At 38.4% G+C, this 25,905-nt stretch overlaps 1 protein-coding gene across 2 annotated transcripts in view; it reads left to right on the top strand.

The window, feature by feature from the left end:
• Window positions 1-25,905, top strand: part of LOC105475175 (mitochondrial ribosomal protein S27) — a 99,689-nt gene that overhangs the window by 2,378 nt on the left and 71,406 nt on the right. Inside the window, exons 2-4 of one of the 2 annotated variants that reach the window (XM_011730210.2) lie at window positions 3,744-3,821; window positions 19,460-19,530; window positions 21,582-21,640. In XM_011730210.2, the coding sequence (XP_011728512.1) occupies window positions 3,744-3,821; window positions 19,460-19,530; window positions 21,582-21,640 (208 nt within the window). Of the gene's footprint in view, window positions 1-3,743; window positions 3,822-17,657; window positions 17,794-19,459; window positions 19,531-21,581; window positions 21,641-25,905 lie in introns of those variants that run through there. The other variant, XM_071098826.1, reaches the window with a different exon arrangement.

Here is a 25,905-nt window from a genome sequence, read left to right on the forward strand (position 1 = left end):
GACCCAGGGAAGCCAAAAAATGGACAACCCAGTCTTAAAGTAATGCAGGAGGATGTTTGTGGGTTATTTGCAAATACTATGCAATTTTATGTAAGAGAACTTCTGCATTCTCAGATTTTGGTATGCAAGGGGGTATCCTAGAACCATCCCCCTGGGGCAGGAGAATTGCTTGAACCCTGGAGGCAGCACTCTACTACACTCCAGCCTGGGCAACACAGCAAGACTCCATCTCAAAAAAAATAATAATAAATAAAATTAGGCTAGGTGTGGTGGCTCACACCTGTAATCCCAGCACTTTGGGAGGCTGAGGTGGGCGGATCACCTGAGGTCGGGAGTTTGAGACCAGCCTGGCCAACATGGGGAAACCCCGTCTCTACTAAAAATACAAAATTAGTCAGGTGTGGTGGCGCATGCCTGTAATCCCAGCTACTCAGGAGGCTGAGGCAGGAGAATCGCTTGAACCCAGAAGGTGGAGGCTGCAGTGAGCCGAGATCGCATCATTGCACTCCAGCCTGGGCAACAAAAGTGAAACTCCATTTCCAAAAAAAAAAAAAAAAGAAATTAAATTAAATAATTACAGTCTTTTCTTAGTTCCCCTTTTGAAACTGTCTTTGGAAACCTTATTGTTGTCTCATTATTTAATCTGTAGAACTCAAATTTAGATATATTATTCTAGTAAAGATCTGTGCTCACGGTAACAGAATGATTGAACTGTGTATAAATTCACACGAATGTGTTTGTATTTGTTTATTTGTTTGAGTTGGAAAGTAGGTAGAGAATAACAACAGCATTCCAATATTGTGTTTAATCAGCCCCCATGCTATCTAGTTATGTTGGGCTTTTGGTCTGCTGTGACCTCAGCATAATTATCTGTCATTTTTTCTGTTTTTCTGTTCTGTTTTGTTTTGTTTTTGAGACAGAGTTTCGCTCTTGTTGCCCAGGCTGGAGTGCAATGGTGCGATCTCGGCTCACTGCAACCTCTGCCTCCTGGCTTCAAGTGATTCTCCTGCCTCAGCCTCCCAAGTAGCTGGGATTACAGGCATGCACCACCACGCCTGGCTAATTTTTAGTAGAGACAAGGTTTCTCCATGTTGATCAGGCTGGTCTGCCTGCCTCAGCCTCCCAAAGTGCTGGGATTACAGGCATGAGCCACTGCACCTGGCTGTATTTCTATTTTTTAAAACAGGGTTATTGAGGTATAATTCACATGCCATAAAATTCATCCATTTAAAATATACAATTCAGGCCAGGCGTGGTGGCTCACACCTCTAATCCCAGCACTTTGGGAGGCCAAGGCTGATGGATCACCTAAGATCAGGAGTTTGATACCAGCCTGGCTAACATGATGAAACCCTGTCTCTACTACAAAAAATTATCTGGGCATGGTGGCGGGTGCCTGTAATCCCAGCTACTTGGGAGGCTGAGGCAGGAGAATCACCTGAACCTGGGAGGTGGAAGCTGCAGTGAGCCGAGATCACACCATTGCACTCCAGCCTGGGCAACGAGCGAAACTCTGTCTCAAAACCAAACAAAAAACAACAAATGAAATATACAATTCAAAGGTTTTAGTATAAAGACAGAGTTCTGGAGCCATCATCACAAGCAATTTTAGGATATTTTCATTATCCAAAAAAGAAATTCCATGCCTATTTGCAATTGCTCCCAATTTCACCTCTAGCTTTCCTGACCCCCACCTTTAGCCCTTAGCAACCATGAATCTACTTTCTGTCTCTACAGACTTGCCTATTCTGGATCGTTCATATAATGGAATCATATAATATGTGGTCTTTTGTGATTGGCATCTTTTTTACTTAACATGTTTTCAGGGTTCATCCATGTAGCATGTATCAGTACTTCATTTTTTATTGCCAAATACTATTCCATTGTAAGGACAGACCACATTTTGTTTATCTGTTCATCAATTGATGGATATTTGGGTTGTTTCCACTTTTTGTCCATTATGAATAACACTACTGTGAACATTTGTGTACAAATTTTCTGTGGACACAAGTTTTCATTTTTCTTGGTTGTAAACTTAGGAGTGGAATTGCTGGGTGATTGAGTAACTCCATGTTAACATTTTGAGGAGCTGCCAAATTCTTTGAAAAGCAGCTGTACTGTTTTATGTTCTCTCCAGTAAGGTATGAGTTTCTGGTGTCTTTGCATCCTCCCCAGCAGCTGTCATTATCTGTTTTTTGATGGTGGTCATTGTAATGAGGATCATTCGTTTCTCCAGGTGATTTTGTTTTGCATTTCTCTAATGGCAAATTATGTTAAGCATCTGTCCTTATGATTATTGACTATTTGTGTGTGTATACATATATATTTTACTTTCTTTTCTTTCTTCCTTTTTTTTGGAAACAGAGTCTCACTCTGTTGCCCAGGCTAGAATACAGTGGCATGATCTTGACTCACTGCAACCTCTGCCGCCTGGGCTCAATCGATTCTCCCACCTCAGCCTCCTGAGTAGTTGGGACTACAGGTGCACGCCACCGTGCCTGGCTAATTTTTGTATTTCTTGTAGAAAAGGGGTTTCACCATGTTTTCCAGGCTGGTCTTGAACTCCTGAGCTTAAGTGATCCACCCACCTCAGTGTATATATGTTTTTAAAGGTATACCTGTTTAAATCCTTTACCCATCATTCATTTGGGTTGTCTTTTATTTATGAGTTGTATTTATTGAAATATTTTGGATACAAGTCCTGTACTGCATAAATGTTTTGCAAATGTTTTCTTCCATTCTTTGGGTTGTACTTTCACTTTCCTGAGATGGTACTTCGAAGCACAAAAGTTTTAAATTTTGATGAACTTGTCATTCATTCTTTCTCATTCACTCCTTGAGCTCATGTTTGTTAAACACTGCCAAAGGCTAGGCATTGTGCGAGGAGCTAGGAATGGTGGTATGCTATCTTGTATGTTACCTCAGCTTTGGCTTAGTGAGTTTCTTTAATTTACTACTAGGGTGCTGGCTCATTGGGTAAGATACTACTCTTTGCTTTATGTGAAATGAGTGAAACCTGTGGATCTAAGATGAAAATATTTTTAGGCATAATAATTATAAGGCATTTAATTAATGAGTTAAGCAACAGTTAGCAGGTGTTTTTGGTTCTAAGAAGGTGTTCTAGGGCTTGCCTGGGTTATAATTTACTAGCAACAAGTGGCTCCTAGTCTTAAAGTTATAGGAACAAAATTATCAGCAGTTTTATCCATAAAATTATGAGCATAGCACAGTGGTGTGTGTCTGTAATCCTAACTACTTGGGAGGCTGAGGCAGGAGGATCACCCAGGAGTTCTGGGCTGTAGTGCACGATACCGATCAAGTGTCCACACTAAGTTTGGCATTGAAATGATGATTGACCCCTGGAGCAGGGGACTACCAGGTTGCTTCAGGAAGGGTGAACCAGGTTGGAATCTGAGCATATCAAAATTCCTGGGCTGATCAGTAGTGGGATTGTGCCTGTGAATAGCTACTGCATTTCAGCCTGGGCTATAGCAAGACCCTGTTTATTTAAAAAATTATTGTGAAAATTATCAGTTTTTCTGCATCTTCCACTTGGTAGGGATTGAATGTATTTTGTTCTTCACTGAATTGTCAACTATGCAATATTGGTTGCTGTACTGTATTCGATTTTTTAAAATATATAATCTAGTAGTTGAAAGGATAGCAAAGATATATTTAATAAAACATATAAAATGAACCTGTTGTAAAACCATGTGTGTCGAAATAATTGTCTATTTTCTCAGGTAAAAGATGCCTGCTTTCTGCAGCCTATGTAGACAGCCACAAATGGGAAGCAAGAGAAAAAGAACATTACTGTCTTGGTATGTACCTATTGGACTATTATATGTGTCATTTTCGGTCACTCCGTATGTCTTCCATCATTTATTCACATAATGTATATATGAAATTATGCTTTTATGATTATTCAATTCAGATAAGTATGTTTTAAGTCTTAAACAGTTAGACTTTTATACATGGCAAAATCATTTGTATCCTGTTCATTTCTAATATTTCATTTTCACCTCCATGAGGAGGAATTTGAGGAGCTGCCTCAAAGGAAATGTAAACAGTTCCTTTCTTTTGTTTTTTGTCAATTTTTACCATATGGTTTCCATGCAGCCTGTCTGTTTTACAGAATTTCGTATTTTATATTTCGTCCTGTCTTATTGTCAATCTCTTTATTTTCTTAACTCCTCTTGTGGTCTTCAGAGCCCTTTTCGACTCTATTTCATTACCAGGTGACAGGTTTGAAGGCAGTTACAATCTCATGTAAGCTGTTTAGGCAAATAGTTGGTTAACATCTTCCCAGGCTTTGGGCTTGTAATTATACTTTCTTTTCTCCTGTTCCCTATGTCATGTTACACAGACAACAGCCTGTCTTTTGTAAAGTACCAAGCCCGAAAAGAAATCACTGACTCAATGAGCAGTTTTTAAAAATGTACATACTTTAGACTTTTGGTACTGCCTGCCCTTTGGTATATATAACATCATCGGAACATTAATAAAGTAAATAGATTGGTGATAGTTTTATGAGACTGATGTAATTTTTGGATCAATTCCTATGCTGATCTAATATATTCCCCCAGATTTCTTTTGCTGTTTTTTGGGCTTATGTCAGTTAAGAATAAAGTCCCCTGTGTTTATGGATTTTTCCCATAAGTGCAGGAGACATTGCTGTCTGTAATGGTACCTTATTGGGGTTTTCAAAGATCTCATCCTTTTCTTTACTGATGATGTGATTGCATAAGCAGAGTTGGTTGTGGCTCTGAAATGGGTGTATGTGCACAGGCCAGCGAAAGCAGAGCTGGGGAAGATCTGAAGATAAGTAATCGTAGCTTCTCCATAAGAAACTTACATTCTGATTCTCTCTGTAAGAGGCCTGGGGTAGCCTTCTTGTCTCTTCTTTCACCATCTTGAAACCGAATTCATAGTTAATATAATCTATCTATACTTACTGTTTTAAAAATCAGTATATGACCGGGTGTGGTGGCTCACACCTATAACCCCCGCACTTTGGGAGGCTGAGGCGGGTGGATCACAAGGTCAGGAGGTCAAGACCAACCTGGCCAAAATGGCGAAACCCTGCCATTTTACTAAAAAACACAAAAATTAGCTGGGCACAGTGGCAGGCGCCTGTAATCCCAGCCACTCCGGAGGCTGAGGCAGGAGAATTGCTTGAACCCGGGAGGCAGAGGTTGCAGTGAGCCAGATCGTGCCACTACACTCTAGCCTGGGCGACAGAGCAAGACTTGGTCTCAAAAAAAAAAAAAAAAAAAAAAAAATCAATATGACTCCTTCGCCATGATACAGAGGAGAAACAAAAGGGGAGTAACTTAAACAATATGTATTTCAATTTGTAAACAAATGTCTAGGCAAAACTATACCAAGAAACAATGAAACAAGTAAATATTGCATATAAATGTGGAATAATTATAGACATGGAAAAAGAGTAGATGGGTACAGATGTGGTATACTGGTGAATTCAAATACCAGGAGTGGCAGTATCATAATGACATAATTTTATTTATAGAATGAACTCTTGGTAAAGTTCTGACTGATTCAAAGGTCTGTCTTCCTTCAATATAGAGTTGCATTTATGGAAAATTCACCTTATTTTCCTTAAAAAAATACTTTGCTTATATGAAAAATGGAGTTAGTTCCATTAATTATAAACGGGTTGTTTTTGGTGGTGTAATTGGTGTAATTGTTATGTCACAAATGGCATGGCAAATTTTTTTTATCTTTTAATTTGGAAATAATTTTGTTGTTATTGTCATTGTTGAGAGAGTCTGCACTGTTGCCCAGGCTGGAGTACAGTGACGTGATCTTGGCTCACTGCAACCTCCGCCTCCTGAGTTCAAGTGATTCTCCTGCCTCCACCTACTGAGTACCTTGGGTTACAGGTGCAAGCCACCATGCCCAGCTAATTTTTGCATTTTTAATAGAGACAGGGTTTTGCCTATTGGCCAGGCTGGTCTTGAACTCCTGGCATCAGGTGATCCGCCCGCCTCAGCCTCCCAAAGTGCTGGGATTACAGACTTGAGCCACCGCGCCCAGGGGGAAGTAATTTATAAAAATAATAACTTATAAAAACTGCAAAGAACTCCTCTATATCTGTCCTAGTTTGTTTTCTGTTGTTTATAACAGAATACCTGAAACTGGATCATTTATCAAGAAAAGGAATTTATTTCTTACATTTAGAGAGGCTGAGAAGGCCAGCGTTGAGGGGTGGCATCTGGTGAGAGCCTTCCTGCTGGTGAGGACTCTGTAGAGTCCTGAGGTAGCTCAGGGCATCACATGGAGAGGGGGCTGAGCATGGTAGCTCAGGTCTCTCTTCCTCTTACAAAGCCACCAGTCCACTTCCATGATAACCCATTAGTCCATGAATGGATTAATTCATTCATCAGGGGCGAGCCCTCATGATCCACTGGCCTCTCAATACTGTTACACTGGGGATTAAATTTCAACATGAGTTTCAGAGGAGACAAATATTTAAACCACAGCACTACTTTTACTCATGTTCACCTGTTGTTACCATTTTGATTCATTTGTTTTTGCTTTCTCTCTCCTCCTTCCCTGTGTATACACACTTTCTTTAATCATTTGGCAGTTTGTTTCATATATTATAGCTCTTTATCCTGAATACTTCAATGTACATTACCTGAGACAAGGATATTCTATTGTATAATCATAGCACAGTTACCAACTTGAGAAATTTTGACATTAATATCATACTTTACTATTCATATCCCAATTTTGGAAATTGACCCAATAATGTCTCTCATAGCATTTTTCCTCATCCAGTACAGGATGCGGTCTAGAATCATAGTCCCTTATCCTTTGTTTCTTATGACATTGTCCTATATATTTTTAAAAAATTCAATCTCTTTGTAATAGAATATTCCTCTTTTTTGGATTTTTCTGTTATTTTCTCATTGTTATGCTTCCCCAGCCAGAATACTCTCAGTAATGTTGTGCTCCTGCCAGGGTATCACATATGGACATACCTGATACCTTATGCCTTCACTGGTGATGTCAACTTTGATCACCTAGTCAACTGTGTCTGATTTCTTCACTGTAGAGTTACTGTTTTTCTCCCTTCTGATTAATGGGCTATTCTTGAAGAGACACTTTAATACAATGCAGATATCTGTTGCTTATCAAAAGTTTGCTCTTAGATTTAGCATCCATTCATGGCTTTAGCCTGAATCAATCTTTACTATAATGGTTGCAAAGTAATGATTTTCCAACTCTGAAAATTTCTCCAGATTTACTAGCTAACACTCAGTATTCTACTATAAGGAAGAACTGCTCCTTTTCTCTCATTTCTTTCTCATTTATCTGTTTGTTATCATGCATTATGTTTAAATCATCAATTTGTGAATTTTTTAAATGATTCATTACCCTCAATTATTTTGATGGTCTAATTATCGCAGACTTGGCTGATAGAAGCCCTTTCAAGCTGGCTTCCATTTTCCCCCAACCCCCTCTTTTTTGATAACTTACTTTCTCTCATATAACAAGGTGTTTCAGGCTCACTGTGCACCTTTCCTGGCCTACCCCTGGAATCAACCATTTCTCCAAGGAGCTCTGGTTACTTTTGGTGAGGAATAGCAGTAGAAACCAAGATCTAGGTGCTAGGTGTCCTTTTGCTACTGTGAAATTTTTGCTTCTTGGCCCATTCAGTGGACAGTTCTGGAAAAAAAAAAAAAATGAATGCACATACACATAAACACATACATGTACACATATGCATGTACATATACCATATATATTTTGCAAATATTGAATTCACACCAATCCCAAGTTCATCCCCATGGGATTCTTCTTGCCTTGCTCCAGTCCATATTTGTATCTCCTGTCTTCCATACTGAGAGCTCTGACTCCCACTAGAGACAGTGTTTTGATGTACGGGACAGTCTCAGCATTGCAGGTCATCTGAATTCCCTGTTTTCTGTCCATTAAGTGCCAGTAATGCCTTCCAGTCATTGTGACAATCAAGAACAACCTCCACATATCCTAAAATGCTCTATAAGGCCAATACTATACCTTTAGGGAACCACTGTTCTAGTGATCAGATCAGTATGGACTCATAGTTCTACAACAAGGCGTGTTCTGATGTGCCATATATGAATTATAAGCAAAGTACAGTGAAGCACAGATGAGGGAATGACGAATTCCAGGAAAGCTTATTAACACTTTCCTAGGTATGTAGGGATGATTAGGAAATGAGGCCACTAGGTTTGGTGTCTTAGTGTTGGGTATAGTCAGTCACACAAATCCAGGGAACATTGTCACGGATATCTGAGTAAGCAGTAACTGTTTGCCAAAGAATGAGTATAATAATCTGCAACAGGGCTGCACGCAGTGGCGCACGCCTGTAATCCCAGCACTTTGGGAGGCTGAGGCAGGCCAGCCTGGCCAACATGGTGAAACCCCGTCTCTACTAAATTACAAAAATTTGTCGGGCGTGGTGACGCACACCTGTAATCCCAGCTGCTATGGAGGCTGAAGCAGGAGAATCGTTTGAACCCGGGAGGCAGAGGTTGCAGTGAGCCAGAGATCACGCCGCTGCACTCCAGCCTGGGCAACAGAGCCGACCCTGTCTCAAAAAAAAAAAAAAAAAAAAAAAAAAGTCTGCAATGAGTAAATATAACATGGAGACATTTGTCCCCTTTTCTCAGTTAAGACTAGTTTTCTTGGAAAAGCAGTACTAGCCACCATTTACTGAATTCTTTCCTGCCACCGTGACAGCTGTCCCCTCTGCCTAGAATATCTTTCTACATCCTGAATCTCTTCAGTCAGAATCGATATTTCCTGCCCTATATTTCAGCACTGTGTGCCTTCCTTGTATGTGATGTGCTGAAGTCTGCACTTGGGAGGCCGACTTCTGGGTGTCAGTCCCAGTTCTGCGGCTTTCAGCTGTCACACTTGGTTTCTGTGCCTATAAATTAGAGATGATGGTAATGCCTACCTCGCCGTCTGACATGCAGGTGCTTCAGAAATATGTGGACCGAGGAGTCTCTAGGCCCCTTGTTTTTAGCCCTATATAAAACGCGTGAGGTGAAATAAGGTTTTTGAACTCACACTGCTTGGAAGAAAGAGAGCTTTTGAGACTTTTTCCTACTGTGTACTGGAATGTAATTGTTGCCGCTTTTTTCCAAATGGACATTGTTTTCGGTTTTACTCGACATCACTACTTGCTTTCCCTCATTTTTATTTGAGCGTTTGGGTTGAGCTATTGGCACTGAGCAGGTAGGCCACAAGGTAGGGAGAGCGCCCGTGGCTCCAGCTCTGGAGATGGGACAGTAGGTGGCAGTGTGGCCCCTGCGGGAATCCGCCGCCCCTCGGGTGGAACGTGGCGAGTGGGCGCGGGGCTGTCGGGTAATGTGCGCACGCAAGGCCGCGCCCAGCATGTGGAGCGCTGTGATTGGGCGCCGCCATCCAGAGGGCCGTGAGGTGCTCGGAGCGGGCTCGCTGATTGGGGGAGGGAGGAGGGCCGATATGAGGCTTTCACCGCTCCCATCCCCATTGGAGAGCGAGGCAGCAAGGGACACTGCGGCGTGTGGGTGTGGGCTTCATCGCCAGAGCGCAGTCTCCCCTGAGCCATGCCCCCCCTGGGAGGACGGCGACAGAGACGTTCTGGCCTCTGAGTCTGCGTGCGGTTCCGGTGCCCCCCTCTACGTCCTCGTGGCTGATTGTGCCAGAGAGCTCCTTGGGGAGGGCCCTAGCGTAAGGGCAGTTTCCCAGCGCCAGGGACAATGCCGCGTCTAGGACCTGCGCCCGCGCTGCGTCCCGAGGGCCCCGGTGCGAACGTCAGAACGCTGCCCCGTTCCGCGCTCTCAGCAGCCAGCCAGGGCCGCTACCCGTTCCACTGTAGAGAGGAGGAAACGGGGCGAGAGCCTGACTTTCCTTTCCGCCCAAAAAGGTTTCTCAGTGATTGCTGTAGTACCTGAGACTCTACCATAGGGTCTTCCGTCTACATTAAAGTAGTCGATTTCTTCTTTAAAATACTTCTATTAGAGTGTAATATACATACTAAAAAGTGTGCAAGTCATAATATAGACATAGATGAATTATCACAAAGCAAGTAAACCTGTGTAGGAAGCAGAGCATTCCTACTACCCCAGAAGCCCTTATTGTGGGCCCCACTTAGTCTCTCCGAAGGTAACCGGTATCCTGACTTCTAACGCCACAGATTTTTTTTTTTAATGTTTTAACATTTGACACCTTGGTATAAGGAGCCACCTTTACCCATCAACTGGCTTCAACAATTATCAGCTCTTAGTCTTTGTTTTATCTTATTACTGTTTCCCCATCCCGATGCTTTGGTTAATTTTGAAGGAGATCCCAGGCAGTAAATCATTTCATCCGTAAATATTTTGATATTGATCTCCAAAAGATAAGGATACTTTTCAATACCATTATCACACCTAAAATATTAATAGAGTTGTAAATATCACGAAATATCCAGTTAGTGTTCAGATATCCCTGATACTCTTTTTTTTTTTTTTTTTTTTGAGACGGAGTCTCCCTCTGTGGCCTAGGCTGGAGTGCAGTGGCGCGATCGCGGCTCACTGCAAGCTCCGCCTCCCGGGTTCAGGCCATTCTCCTGCCTCAGCCTCCGGAGTAGCTAGCTGGGACTGCAGGTGCCCGGCTAGTTTTTTTTTGTATTTTTAGTAGAGACGGAGTTTCACCATGTTGGGCAGGATGGTCTCGATCTTCTGACCTTGTAATCTACCCGTCTCAGCGTCCCAAAGTGCTGGGATTACAGGCGTAAGCCACCAGGCCCTGCCTTTTTTTTTTTTTTTTTTTTTTTTTTTGACACGGAGTATTGCTCTTGTCACCCAGGTTGGAGTGCAATGGCACGATCTCAGCTCACTGCAACCTCCACCTCTCGGGTTCAAGCGATTCTCCTGCCTCAGCCTCCCGAGTAACTGGGATTACAGGCGCCCGCCACCACGCCCGGCTTTTTGTATTTTTAGTGGAGATGGGGTTTCGCCTTTTTGGTCGTGCTGGTCTGAAACTCCTGACCTCGTGATCCGCCCACCTCGGCCTCCCCAAGTGCTGGGATTACAGGCGTGAGCCACCGTGCCTGGCTCAGATATCCCTGATACTCTCATATTTTTTTTTTTTTTATGATTTCGTTGAATCAGGATCCAAATAAAGGCTCGTGTATAATACAGTTGGTTGCTATGTGCCCCCCTTAACTCTTTCTGAATCTTTTTAATAGAAACATACAGAAGTAGAGAGAGTAGAATAAACCCCTGTGTACTGTCACCCAGCTCCAGCAGTTATCAATTCCCTACCAATGTTGTTTCATCCCTCCCCACCTGTTCACCAGATTACTTTTTAACAAACTTAATTATCGGGTTATTTTGTATGTATTTTGATATGTACCTCTAAAAGATAAGGATTTTTTAAAACGTAGCTAATCATACTATTCTAAAAAACTAGTACTTCTGTAATATTAAATATTCCATTAATGTTCACATTATTGGGAAGCTCCCTGAGTTCCATGAGAGGAAGTTTTCTTGAGTCTCTCTGCCAAGGAGCGAGCACCCAGGTGACTGGAGCTGAATTGGATTCATGAGCTCTACTGGATTAAATATCTTATTTCTGATTTTTCAGATCACAAATCTTGGGACACGTTTTGGTTTGGGTTACTGTTTTGCTTGTTTGTGTTGGTTTCTGTTGGTTTGTTGGTTTGTTTTCTGTTGATTTGTTTTTGGAGAACCTCCTTTTTGAATCCAAAGAGTATTTGATTGACACATTTGCATTCAGGTCTGTCTCTTACAGACACTTCTTCCATTTTAGCTGAGATTTCGTTTTGCTGTGTCATTTTGGCTCTAGGCGCCTTTGGCTTTTTGCATGAATATTTCAGATCCTGCTCTTGAGGCCTGATGGAGATTTTCTGAAGTCTGCTTTCTTAACTTTTGTCAGTTCCATATTTGCATCTCTGTGGCATCTATTCATTTTCCAGTTTTCATATTTGCCAAGTTCTAGAGATGGGTCTGACTTGTGCATATCACCCTTCTTTAATCTCAATAGTATATATGTACACAAAGCTTGCTTTCATGTTTTTCCTTTATTGGATTTATTTATGTTAAAGCTTCTGATGACAGACAAATAGAAGGAAGTCTAAAACTCTATGTCCAGATTGGTTGCTAGGCTAGTTTTCCATACTTCCTTCTGTATATTCAGTGCATGATATATGTCATGTGTCCTCGTTTTTCTTTTAAAATGTGGGAAACAAAAACAGTTTCAGCCTGTATTTTTCAAGATCAGTTCTTCTAGGACGGACAATAATAATCTGTATCTGTTTCTTTATTACATAAATTAGATAAGGTATGCAGATGACCATAAGCCCAGAAAGAGTTTAGTGTTGCCTGAAAGGGTAACAGTAACGTGCAGTTATGTAGAAAAGAAAAACTGAAACCGTTTTTCACCCAAAGCTACCAGGATTCAATAAAGGATTCATCTTTTTCTTCAGTGACCTTCATTATCACAACTTTGCCTCAGAGACCACACTCTTTTTTAAGGCTTGTTTTTCAACACATCTCTACTACAGATTTTGTGACAGAATTTTATGTACTGTGAAGCTGTGTTACTTTGGTGTGCACCAGGTTAAAATTATCTTGGCAAAATGAATTTTTGGTCATTATGCAGTGACCCACATAATCTATAAAACTGCTTTTTGCCTGTAATCTGTTGTGTCTGATATTAATGCAACTGTACCAGCTTTATTTTGGCTTCCTAGTGTGTTTTTAATATATTTTCAACTCTTCTGTGTTTATATGATTTATATAGCTAGCTTTTATATTTTTAACCAACCTGCCAATCATTATCTTTTAACTAGAAAGTTTCATCTATTTACATTGTCATTTCATGATTACCACTATAATTGGATTTATTTCTGTCACATTTTGTGATTGGTTTCATCTTTCTTTTTTTTCCTTTTTTATTTTTGGATTGATTTTTACTTTTGGATTATTTTTGTTTTGTACATTTTTTTCCCCTCCACTGGTCTGGAGATTATATCCTCTACTTTTTTCGAGATCATTGCCCTTTAACTTCTAAAATGCATATTTAGCTTAAATTGTAATGCTCATCACACTTTACTATCCTTTAGAACACCTTAGGTCCACACACATGTCTAACCATATGCTCTTGTCTAATAATAAAGTCTTATCCTTTAAAACACACATAACATTCTTTTAAACAGTTTCTGCCCCCCCACCCCGCCCAATTTAACCAATTTTATTTACTTACTGTTCTTTCTAGCATCCAAGTTTTCCTTAAAGGATGTTTTTCCTTCTTCCTAAAAGAAGTTTCTAAGTAACTTCTAAAAAGTTCCTTTAGTGAGTTCTAAAACGTACCTTTAGTGAGTATTAGTTGCTAATACATTATCTGTTTTTGTTTGTCCAAAAATGTCTTCATTTTGCCCTTATCCTTTATTTATTTATTTATTTATTTATTTATTTATTTATTTTTTATTTGAGACGAGGTCTTGCTGTGTTGCCCAGACTGGCCTCCAATTCCTGGGCTTCAGTGATCCTCCCACCTCAGCCTCCTGAGTAGCTGGGACTACAAGCACATGCCAGCATACCTGTATTTTGCCCTTATTTTTTAAAGATAGTTTTGCTACATATGCAATTTTAGGTTGATAGTTTATACTTGCAACATTTTGAACATTTTTTTCTATTTTCTGGATTTTATCATTCCTATTTAGAAAACACCTGTTAGTATAGGTGTTTCTTTCTTTGTAATTTCTCTTTTTCTTTCTGGCCACTTTTGAGATCCTCTCATTCATCATTTTCAAAATAATAAATTTACTTTTTTGACTTGAGACTGTATACATATCCTGAATCTAGAAACCTATATTTTTTATCAGTTCTAAAAAATTCTCATCATTGTCTCATCATACATTCTTATTCATTTTTCTATATTTTTGCTCTTTTACAGTTCTCATTTTTATCTTTGTAGCATTCTGTGTAATTTTTTTTATCTGCCTTTCAGTTCACTCTCACTTCACCTGTGTCTAACCTGCTTTTTAACTTATTCATTGTTTACTTTTTACGGCTTTGATGAGGTATTCTTCACATAAAATAAACTATGCGTATTTAAATGTACAATTTGATCAGTTTTGACCAATGTACAGGTGTATATGTCCGTAAAGTCATCACCACAATCAAGATATTGAGCATATCTGTCACCTGCTGAAGTTTTCTCCTATTCTTTAATCTTTTTCTCCTTCCGCTTCCAGCCCTACACCCCAAATTCCCAGGCGACCGTGGATATGCTTTTTTGTCACTGTAGAATAGTTTACATTTTTTAGAATTTTATATAGTAAAGTCAACTCTTTAAACAAAATTCTCAGCTTGAGAATTTTGAGAAGAGTGGGTTAAATCCCCCAAAGAGGCATGAGGGCTGACTTTGTAATTTATAATCCTCAGGGGACAAGAATCCTGGTTGTTTACTTTTTAGGGTACGTTATTGTAGTGATAAGTTTTACCTTTTCACTTCAGGTATAGTTCCCCTAGGTGGTCCTGGCTTTACCTAAGGATCTCTGAACGAGTTTCTCATCTTACAAGTATTGGTTTTATCCTCCCTTCCCCATAAGTCATTGAAACTAAAGCTCTCCATCACTGTAGATCATCATATGCTCTCAAAAGGACTGCTCCCGTCAAAAGGACTGCTCCCTTGAATACTCCAAGTTTATGTTCTCATCTTGCCTTTGGCCTCTGACAGTTACATCTACCTTCTTGAAAGCTCAATCATATGTTTGGGGGGAAAATGGATATTTTGTTTTATTTTTATAGTAGGAAGAATTTTTTTAAAGATATTTAATTCATCTTATTCCAGCAATGGAATTCCTATTCAGTATCTTCTTTGAGCATAGGAGCAACATCTAGGACTTCTTCTGTGTTCCCTCCCCTGGTTGTTTCCAAACATAACTGATGATGTTTCATTAACTACAATCTTCTGGGGCTATTGTTTAAGTCTCTGGCGCTACCTCAAACCCAGAGAATTAGAGTCTCCCTCTGGGTGAAAAAAATCCTAGGAATCTGAAGTTTTAAAGCCCCTCAGGCAATCTGAATCCTCACCCAGGCTTCTGGGCCATTGCACTCTTACTGGGAATAGTGCGGGGTTCTCAATAAAATCTTATATATTCTGAGATCGTTAATAGTATTGGTTTCTTCAAAGGGGAAGGGCATTTTTAGTATACATTTTATTTTCAGGACATGCTTCCACATTGTCTGTCTAGCTCTAAATTTTGTTAAATGAAGAATTCAAATTTCAGATCCATTTTCCCATATAGTCTGTTGTCCACAGCCATCAGCCACCATATGTATTCCTGAGGAGCTGAGTAGCAAGCAAAAAAGTATCTTCTTTGGCACCTCTCTTTGAACAAAACCTGGGCATCTGCTGGCCCCTCACTGAAACGTGAGGTGGGATATTGACTGTGGAAGCCCACAGTCCAGAAGCCTGTGGCGCTGGCCCTCTGCACACCGCAGCTGCCCCGGCTTTCCTGGCCGTCCCTGCTCTGTGCAGTTTTCTGCCTCATTCATCATGGCAGCGCTATACTGTGAGGTGATTGGCCACATAATATATTTAGCAGCAAACCTTTCTCTGACTTGGAATATGCAAATGTTATTCATTAGATGCTGGCTCTGCAGCTGTTACCTTTTCTGAGGCTCCAGCCAATTTCACTTGACTAAAGATTCCTTGGTGGGAAGGATTCACATGCAATCTTGAGTTACCACACTACAGAGGTGATCAGTGAAGCCACCTCATTCCAGAGTTTGGTTATACATTGTGCACAATGTGAAACCCACAAAGAAATGATGGGTTTTTCATTTTAATTAGGCCATAGATCCTGCTCTTGCTATTTTAAGTTAAATTGTAAATTTTGGGTAGAGGGAGGTAATTTCTCATATTGCCTATCATCTAAACACAAGAGCCTTCATTATGAAATGATCATAAAGATTTGCTATTATGAGAGAGACGTTTAACATAAACGTCTACTCTAAACAAGTAGATTTAGTGCTATTAAGTTGCCTTAGTGTGAAGGGGGTTTAAGGACTTTTTTGTTTTTATTTTGTTTTAATCACTTGGCTTCAATCCCTTTAAGACAGTCATAAGAAAAGCTAATTGCTTTTATATCATATCAAGTTCTAAAGTTGTTTTCCCCCAGTAGGTACTGAGTCATTGAGATCAATCCCTCAGGGAAAAAAGAGGAAAAAATGGTTAAATGCAGAATAGGTTTTCAACAAATACTTATTACTTGATCATTTCTGCTTGTGTCCTTATAACCTGATAAACCAATTTCTTCCACCAGGGAGTAAACAAACCTTGGAAACCCAATTGCTTTTTTGTTTCTTCCTTTTCTTCCTTTGATTCATTTCTTTAGGTATTTACTAGGTGCCTTTTATGGAACTGTTCTAGGGACTGAGAATGTGTATCTTAGTAATTACATGGATTTTATTTTTAGTGTGAGAGACAGAAAAAACAACACAAATTAGCATTTGTTGGTTTTTATCCTGATGGGCTGATTTATCTTTTAAAAGGCTCACTCAGACTGCTGGGTGGAGATTAGATAATAAGGGTGGGGACAAGAGTTAAAACAAGGTCGAGAGATGAGAGATATTGGCGGCTTAGCAGTGGTGGTGATGAGAAATATATACTTATATTTCAAATCTAGAGCCTATAGGATTTACTGACAAATTGGTTATAGAGTGTGAAAAGAATGGGGTCAAGGATGATGCCTCCATTTTTAGACTGAGTAAACCAGCCAATATAGTGGTCATTTACTGAGATGGGAAAAGCAGATGGAGAGTGGAAGTTTGAGGAAATAAGAGAACATGTGATGTTTATATACCTATTAGACACCCAAATGGAAATATCACCTATGCAATTGGAAATGCAAGTCTGAAGTTAAAGGGAGAAGTGTGGGTAGGTATGTCCATGTGGAGCCAACCATCTATAGGTGATGGTTAAAGCTGTGGCAGAGAATGAGATCACCTAGGGACCGAGCATAGATGGTGAAGGGAAGTCTGCAGTCTACTGCTGAGTCCTAGAGGCACTCCAACATTTAGAAGTCAAGAAGAAGAGGAGATCTTGCAAAGGAAGGAGAGAAAAAAGAGAATATTTTGTGAAGGATAGAATGGTCAGCTGTATCAAATGATAGTGAGAAGTCAAGTAAGATGAGGACTGAAAATTAACCACTGGATTTTAACAATGTGGTAGTGGTTATTGGTGTCAGTGGAATGTGTTGAAGACTGGGAGCTCAGGAAGTAGTAACAGCTGTATCTGAGATGACTCTTTTGAGCAGTCTTGCTGTTAAGAGGAGCAGAGAAAAGGAGACATAACTGTAGGAAATATGAGGGCAAGGGAGGGCTTTTTTAATACTCTTCAACCTTTGTAACAGAATAGAGGACAGAGAATATGGGCACAGATGCTAGTAACCTGGTAGACATGATGCTCGAAGGATAAAGTTCTCTTTGGATTGCTTCTGTTTTCTCAGTTAAATGAGACACAAAATCATAGGCTGAGAGTGAGGAGAAGGGGAAAGAGGAATTGTAAATTTGAAAAGCAATGACAAGATGTGAACTAAACATTTTGGAGAGTATGCTGCCTAGGATTTCAGACATTTTCAGACTCTGAGATAAAAGTGTGATCTCAGAAATACCAAGTATTCCTATGGATGTTCTGCTGAAAGGAACCAAAATAGGAATCATTCAGGCCAAAAATCATTAAGGATAACCAGAGTGCTGCTGTCATTTGTTCAGGGTAGGTATAAAAGTCACTAGATACATTTCAATTTTTAAATGTTTTGAATAGCTGATATACATCTATAACCTGATATATAGCTAATATATTTCAAAATACAAAAGGAATAAATGTGTTAGCAATGAAGAGCCTTCTTCCCTGGATCTCATCTCATTTCTTTCTTTCTTTTTTTTTTTTTTTGGAACCTATCAGGAAATACACTTGCTTGTGTGTCCTTCCAGAAATATTTTATTGATCCTCTCCCCGCCTCTCCCCGTCCCAGGTCTTTTATTTTTCTTTTATTTTTTTCTTCCATGAGCTAATTATATTGAACTTCTTTATTTCCACTTTTACTTTAGATTCAGGGAGTACATGTACAGGTTTATTGCATGGGTATATTGCATGGCACTGAGGTTTGGGGTATAAGTGATCCCATCATCCAGGTACTAAGCATAGGTAGTTTGTCAGCCCTTGCCCCCTTCCCTCTCTCCTGCCTCTAGGAGTCCCCAGTGTCTACTGTTCCCTTTATGTCCTGTATACCTAGTGCTTACCACCCACTTGTAAGTGAGAACATGTGGTATTTGGTTTTCTGTTCCTATGTTAATTTACTTAGGATAATGGCCTCCAGCTGCATCCACATTGCTGCATAGGACATGGTTTCATTTTTTTTTTTTATGGCTGTGTAGTATTTCATGGTGTATATGTACCATATTTTCTATATCCAATTCACCATCGTTAGGTTGATTCCATGTCTTTGCTATGGTGAGTAGTGCTGCAGTGAACATTGAGTGCATATGTCTTTTTGGTAGAATATTTTATTTTCTTTTTGGTATATATCCAGCAATGGGATTGCTGGATCAAATGGTGGTTCTGCTTTAAGTTCTTTGAGAGATCTCCAAACTGCTTTCCACAGTGGCTGAATTAATTTACCTTCCTACCAACAGTGTATAAGCATTCCCTTATCTCTGCAGCCTTACCAGTATCTGTTATTTTTTGACTTTTTAATAACAGCCATTCTGACTGGTATGAGATGGTATCTCATTGTGGTTTTTATTTGCATTTTTCTGATGATTAGTGATGTTGAGCATTTTTTCATATGTTGCTTGGCTGCTTGTATGTCTTTTGAGAAGTATCTGTTCTTGTCTTTTGCCCATTTTTTAATGGGGTATTTGGTTTTCGCTTGTTGAATTGTTTTAAGTTCCCTACAGATTCTGGGTGTTAGACCTTTGTTGGATGCGTAGTTTGTGAATATTTTCTCCCATTCTGTAGATTGTCAGTTTACCCTGTTGATGGTTTGCTTTGCTGTGCGGAAGCTCTTTAGTTTAATTAGGGTCCCACTTGTCAATTTTTTTTTGTTGCAATTGCTTTTGAGGACTTCGTCGTAAATTCTTTCTGAAGGCCGATGTCCAGAATAGCATTTCCTAGGTTTTCAAACTGATCCATTTTTTAAAAGCTAAATACATGCTAAGAAGTTTTTTTTTTAAATAATTCTCGACCCAATTAAATCATTTTTTAAATATTTTAAAGAATAAATATTCTTTTTTCCTCTTTAATTTGTATAAAAATAATTTCTAAAAAGCAAGAAAGAACGTCTCTTTTAATACTTCATGTTGGCAGCCATCTGGCAAGAATTGTAAAAAAACAGGTATCTTTAACAAGGTTTTTTTTTCTTTTTTTGTCTTCACAGCTGATCTTGCATCTTTAATGGATAAAACATTTGAGAGAAAGTTGCCTGTTAGTTCTTTAACAATATCACGGGTAAGAAAATTTTAACATATATATTTTCCAAGAAGAAGGAAGAAAGCCAGAAAGGCCCTTCATGTAGATGAGGCTGTGTAAATAAAAAATACTTTGCATAGGAAATATTTTTCAAGACTATGGTATGTTTTTATAGTTACTAATAGATATTTTTATAGTGTAGTAGCAAATTTCTTTGGCTGAAATAAAAGGTAGTACATTTACCAGATTCTGATATCAGTAATCACTTTTGTGTATCTGATTTATTTTATTTTTTTCCAGGATATGATATTCTGCTGTATGATACCATCAGTTTTTTTAAGTTGATACGTCCTTCAAAGTAATGATATTTACCCGTTAGTATTGGAAGTGTTTTTGATAGCCAAGAAAGTCTGTAAAAGAATGGATATTAATGTTAAAGTTAAACTGCAGCAGAGTAATGGTTGGAAGAATAATGTTAGGTTAGGAATCAGGAATAGTAACCATTACTGAGCACCTTCTATGCCAGTTTTGAATGTATTAGTTCCTTAACATATATTATTTTTAAAATTCTCACTGCTCCCTATGCAATAAGCAGTCTATGTAAGACATCGTTTAATAACTTTTCCAAGTTCACATAGCTTGTAAGCGTGGAAAAACTGAGATTCAAACCCAGATAGCTAGGTTCTCTTCTGTTGCCTGCTTCAAATATATCTGGGCTTGTCTTTATCACAAATTCACTTTATGACACTGGGCAATGAGACCCCTCTCAATTTTCTCATTTTCAGCATGGATACGGTTGCATCTTCCTCCCAGGGAATAATGGGATGCTAAAATGAGATTTTAGCTGTGAAAACTTTTTACAGAAATTAATGGCACCATAAAATTTAAAATATCGTTAAATATGGAAGAGAGAGAGGAAATAAATTACCTTTCTTTTGAATCCTGGTCCTTTCTTTCTGCCTTTTAGTTGAGAAACAGTTTTACTGGTCATAAGTTACATTTAATAGACTCATAATTGGCATATTAGAGGAGAATGGAAAGGCCATTGGTTCATCCCTTACATGATAGGTAAAACTTCTGTATGCCATAATACCTGCTATTTATTTAGGTAGTACTTCAAGGTTTACAGCTTTTATGTACATTTTCTCATTGGTGCCTTATACTCTTCGGGTCCGGTGCCTTTATCCTATTTATGCAGATGGTGCAACCAAGTCCCAGAGGGGCTGTGCCATCTGTTTATGCCATACAGCAAACAATCAGAGCTGTTTCTCAAGCTCAAGTTCTGTGTTTGAACCACATTTTATATGCCCTTAATGGATTTCTAAGTCAAGTCTAGAAGTGCTAGGGATTTTTAGAAAGTCTCCCTCTTTTTACTCTCCTCTCTCTTCTATGAGGTTTTCATTATATTCACAACATGCATTGTCTTCTACGCTTTTTTTTTTTCTTTTTTGCCTCTGAGTCTCTATTTTAGAATAGAATCTGTCTTTGAAATAATCCTTTTTATTTGTTTATTTGGACGATAGTTAATGAGCATACTCAGAGATTTTATGGTTTGAAAGGAGAGTTTGTTGGTAAAGGAATCATAGGTTTACTGTTGCATAGCAGAGCTTAAATCAAAGTAGGAAAAAATGGTTGCAAGACTGAATTCTCTAAATTCAGATGTTTATGTTCTGGGCAATAGTTTTTTAGCCATCAGAGTCTTCATTCTTTCAGCCATATGTTCCCGTGTTTGGAACATAAAGAAAATAGTATCGGGATTTAAAGATAAAGGAAAAAATAGGTAACTAGTTATGATCAGTGCAACACTCCTTGTTCTGAGCAAGCTTCATGTTTGGCTTTCAATCCATTTTCTGATCAAGGTTGTTCCACAAATAGAAAAAGAGAAGCCATTGTATATTCTTTGTTTGCATTAGCATAAAGGGGTTTCAAGGATGGAGCCATACCACGTGAACATTTTTCCACTAAGCATCACCATCGTTCTAATAAAACGGGTGTCCTGTGTTTTGTAAGGTCAATGTGTGATCTAGGCCCTAGGCCAAATATATGACATAATTTATATTCAACCAAAGGTTTCTTTTTCTGTCTTTTAGCTTGTAGACAACATTTCATCTCGGGAAGAGATAGATCATGCAGAGTATTACCTTTACAAGTAAGTTTTCCTTTTGATTTGGCTGTGTACTCTGTGATTTCACACCCTTTTTTACATAAAAGTTGGTATATGTTATGTATAATTTTGACACCTTCTAAGTTTATATTTTAAAGATCTTTTCATATGAGTATAGAGTTTCTAATTTTTTATAACTGCATTTTTTTCCATACTGTGAATGTATCATTTAAACCAGTTCCCTTTTTATGGACCTCTAGATTATTCTCTTTTATATTGTATACAATGTTAAAATTGATAACCTTATACATATGTAATTTTTCACCTAATTTTCATGAGTATATGTATTTATAGTTTTAATCGCTATTGTCAAATTGCTTTCTGTTGAAGTTTTTACATTCCCACTAGCAATGTGTGAGAGACGTATATTTTTACAGCTTGGCCAATAGTTAGGTATTTTCACATTTGCATTTTTTTGCCAATCTGATCAGTGAAAGTTTATACACACGCACACACACACACACACACACAAGTTGAGTATCTCTTACCTAAAATGCTTGAAACCAGAAGTGTTTAAGATTTTGGATTTTTTAAGATTTTTGAATATTTGCATTATACTTACTGTTTGAGTACCTCTAATTCGAAAATCCACAATGCTTCAATGAGCATTTCCTTTGAACATCATGTTGGTGCTCAAAAAATTGTGAATTTTGGAACTTTTCAAATTAGAGATACTCAATCTGTATGTATATTTCTTCTCTCCTTTTTTTTTTAACAGGTGGAATTATACCCGATATGAACTGTTATGTACCTATTTTCAATTAACACTGTTATAAAACCTTTTCTACATTACCACATTTACTTCATTCTTTCTCAGAGCTGCTGACAATTCCATTGTGAACTACTCACAAAACTCACCCGTGTGTACAAAAAGTATGTTCAGTACAGCATCATTTATGGTAGCAAAAGACTGAAACAACCTAATGCACATTAAATAAAGAACTGGTCAAACAAATATCTGTCAGAATTGTACCTTACAACTAAATTTTTATTGTGATTCCAGTTTTTAAAATCTGATTTGTGATTTGATCCAGTTCCTATGTTCCAAAAATAGACTCAGATTGAAATTTTAAATGTTTCCAGTAAGCATTGCATTAGGGTTTCCCATTTGATCTTGCTTGTTGTGCTCAAGAGAATTTTTAGTTATTTCTGTCTAGATGCATTTTCATTTTTTGTTGTTTTTTTGGGGGGTAGTTTTTTTCTAGATGCATTTTTTAAAGCTTACTGTATTTTAGTGAAAATTTATTCATTTTTCTTTGATTTTGCTAAATAATAATGAGGCTTCCTTTTTTTTCAAATTTCTGAATTGGGTAGATGCTACCACTTTTTGGGTGTTTTCTATTTAAATGTAAACCTCAAGTACGCTAGATTCTGCACCTTAAAAAAACATTTATTTTAAACCTCAGATTGGCTGTAATGGTGTCCTAAGTTGAAATTCTAGGTACTTAGTTGCAAGTCATCTTAGTTGTAAGTGCCCTCTTTTACTTCATTAGGATAATGAAAAATGAACCCCTTGATGAGAGCTAGCCCTGCCTTCCTTTTAGTGGCTCTTTGGGACTGTAGGACTGCTTTGGTAGTTATTTTTTGTCTATGGTGAAGGGTGTATTTGGGCTGGCATCTGGCCAGTTCTCATATTTTTATTTATAGCAAAATGCAGAACATAGTTTCAATTTCTAAATATAAGCTGTTTTTTTAGAACTTCATCCTGTGAGATACAGTGCCATAGTATTGGGAGAAGTATGTTCCAAATTCATAAGTACTTCTGTAGTATATCATTGATTTCAGTGACTCAGCATTTCAACAAGTATTTACTTAGCACTTATTATGTGCCCAGGCCCTGTCCTGGGTGCTGGATATCTAATGTTGAATAAGTTAGACATTCTCCAAGTATTACTGAAAAGTTGAAGTTCTGTTTTTAAGATCTTCTATGATTAATTCTTCACACGTTCAGTTTTGCGTGGCCTGGGGTATAACTGAAAGTTTCGTAAGATCACTGTGTCCTATTTCCTTATAGATCATATAAAGGACTCTTGTCCGTCGTAAGTCTGAGCCACTGTTTCACTGGACATCCCATTTCTTGCTTTAATCAAAACTAATTCTTTAGCTATGATTTACCATTTATCTTAGTTCTTTCTCCTCCCTTCCATTACCAAGAAAATTGAAATTGACTCTCTTTTTATCAGCTTTTTTTTTTTTTTAAGACAGAAATGTTTTTATGACTTCATGTGCTTGTACATATATGAGACTAGGTAGAACTCTACAAAGCTGCATTGATACAGTAGAGATTGGCTGGGTTCTCTCGTTAGCTAAGTGCCTCACTCTTGCTTTCTAGCCTTAGAGAATATACAGAATATACTTATGCCTTAGCAAAATTAAAAATTACAAGTTATAAACTCTTAGGGTTTCTCTCAAGTAATCAAAATCAGGGATGTTAATCCTGAAGACACCAAGGACTTACTACTGTGTAATATTTCTACCAGTTAGGGCTTCAATCATTATGATGCCTAACACTCCTCATGGGATGACTTTAGACATCTTGGAGTAAACTTAACAATTCGAGATCTAAGGTGAAGAAATGAAGAAGGAACGTCTGTCTTAATTTTAGATAACTCACAGCTTGCAGGCCTGGGGTTAGGATTTCTCAGTCCTTAAGCAGTACTGTCTTTAACAGTGAAGCCCACAGAAGAACTTTTGCATTGGTTCACCTCTTTCTCTGACATGGCCTGTGAACACCAGGCTCTGCTAGCAGGAGTGTAGCTGCCACATCTTCTCCTCTTCTAATGATCACATTTCCGCAATGATTATGTAAAGTCTAGAGCCAAAGAAGTTTAGAAACCTTGAATGATCAGTGAAGAGCTGATTGAGCTTCTGCCATTGCATCAGGCATGCAAGTGAACAGTTCCAAGTTCCAGCAGCTCAGGGTGCTGCTGGTACCTGCCAGCTTATTATCACCCTATCATCCCAGCAGAATATTTGAAGCTTTGAATCTCCCAAAGTACATGGGCTTAAATGTTTAGGGACTTCAACATTAAAGGGATCTTTTAAAGAGAGATAGAAAGGCTGCTGTTCAGTCAGCAGACGGGAGAACAAATTCCTAAGTACTTTTATTTGGGCCATGGTCTATTCTCTGGGAGCTGGCAATCCTATGATCAACTTTCGCCTTCTGTTTATAAATAAAAAATGAAAACACCAAGGAAAGGGGAAACTCTACCCAAACAATAATGTGAACTAAAAATGGTTAAGGCAATACCAGAAACTATATTCATTGGCCAAAACAAAAAACAAAAAAACTGATAATACTCATATAACAGGAAAATAAACCAAAAACCAAGAGTAAAAATGATTAAAATAGCAACAAGGTTAAAACAAAGTAAAACAAAATAAGAAAACAAGGCATACTGTTTGGCTGTGACAAATACAGAAAACGTAAATAAGATAATAAAAAATAAATACAGTAAAATGAAATAAGGATTTGAGCCAGGGACTTTATATGATATGTACAGTTTAAGCTGGGTGATTGGGAAAATAAGCATAGGTGTGCTCTTGCACAGATAATACTAGCAGGCTAAATGGTAAACCTCTTTATGAGTAGGTTTCAAGCTGTCTTCTGAGAAGCCCTGAAGCTAGTTTCTTACAGGCCCTCTAGGGCGTGGCTTGGGGGAAGAATAGGTCTGGAGAGAGGCCAGACCATGCTGCCACGGGCCATTTGCTTTTGCTTCTGTTTCTGCCAGATAAACTGTGCCTCCAGCTGCCTTATCGGAGTCTACAAAGAAAATTCAGAGAGGACTGTGAACTTGAATAAGAATAAAATCATATTTTATTTTCACTAACCTCAATAATATTTAGCATTTCTTTCACTTATGCATGTAGGCAGCAGATGACTATAATATTAACGGCATCTGTGTCTTTCTTGCCAATAAAAATCATTGATTTTTTCATATCACATTACATTTGTTACAGATATCATCTCTGCTTAGAAATTACGTTAGTAATTAAATCTACCACTAGCTAGTGTTATTTCATCCATTAATAAAGCAGCACATATGTTACCATATCCCAAGGATTTCTTAATATCTTGACAATTGTATTTCAATATAATTGGTTTCTGTTGTAAAAAACTAATTCTGAGATGCCTTCATCAGACTGCCAGAGGGTTCGAGACAAAAAATTGTTAGGAACCGTGCTGTGAGATCTTGTTTGAAAAATAGGTTCTTTTGCTTAGACTTATTTTTATTTCTTCTCTCGGGTTT

The sequence above is a fragment of the Macaca nemestrina genome, chromosome 6 (assembly GCF_043159975.1).
Source record: "Macaca nemestrina isolate mMacNem1 chromosome 6, mMacNem.hap1, whole genome shotgun sequence".
Classification (NCBI taxonomy): Eukaryota; Metazoa; Chordata; class Mammalia; order Primates; family Cercopithecidae; genus Macaca; species Macaca nemestrina.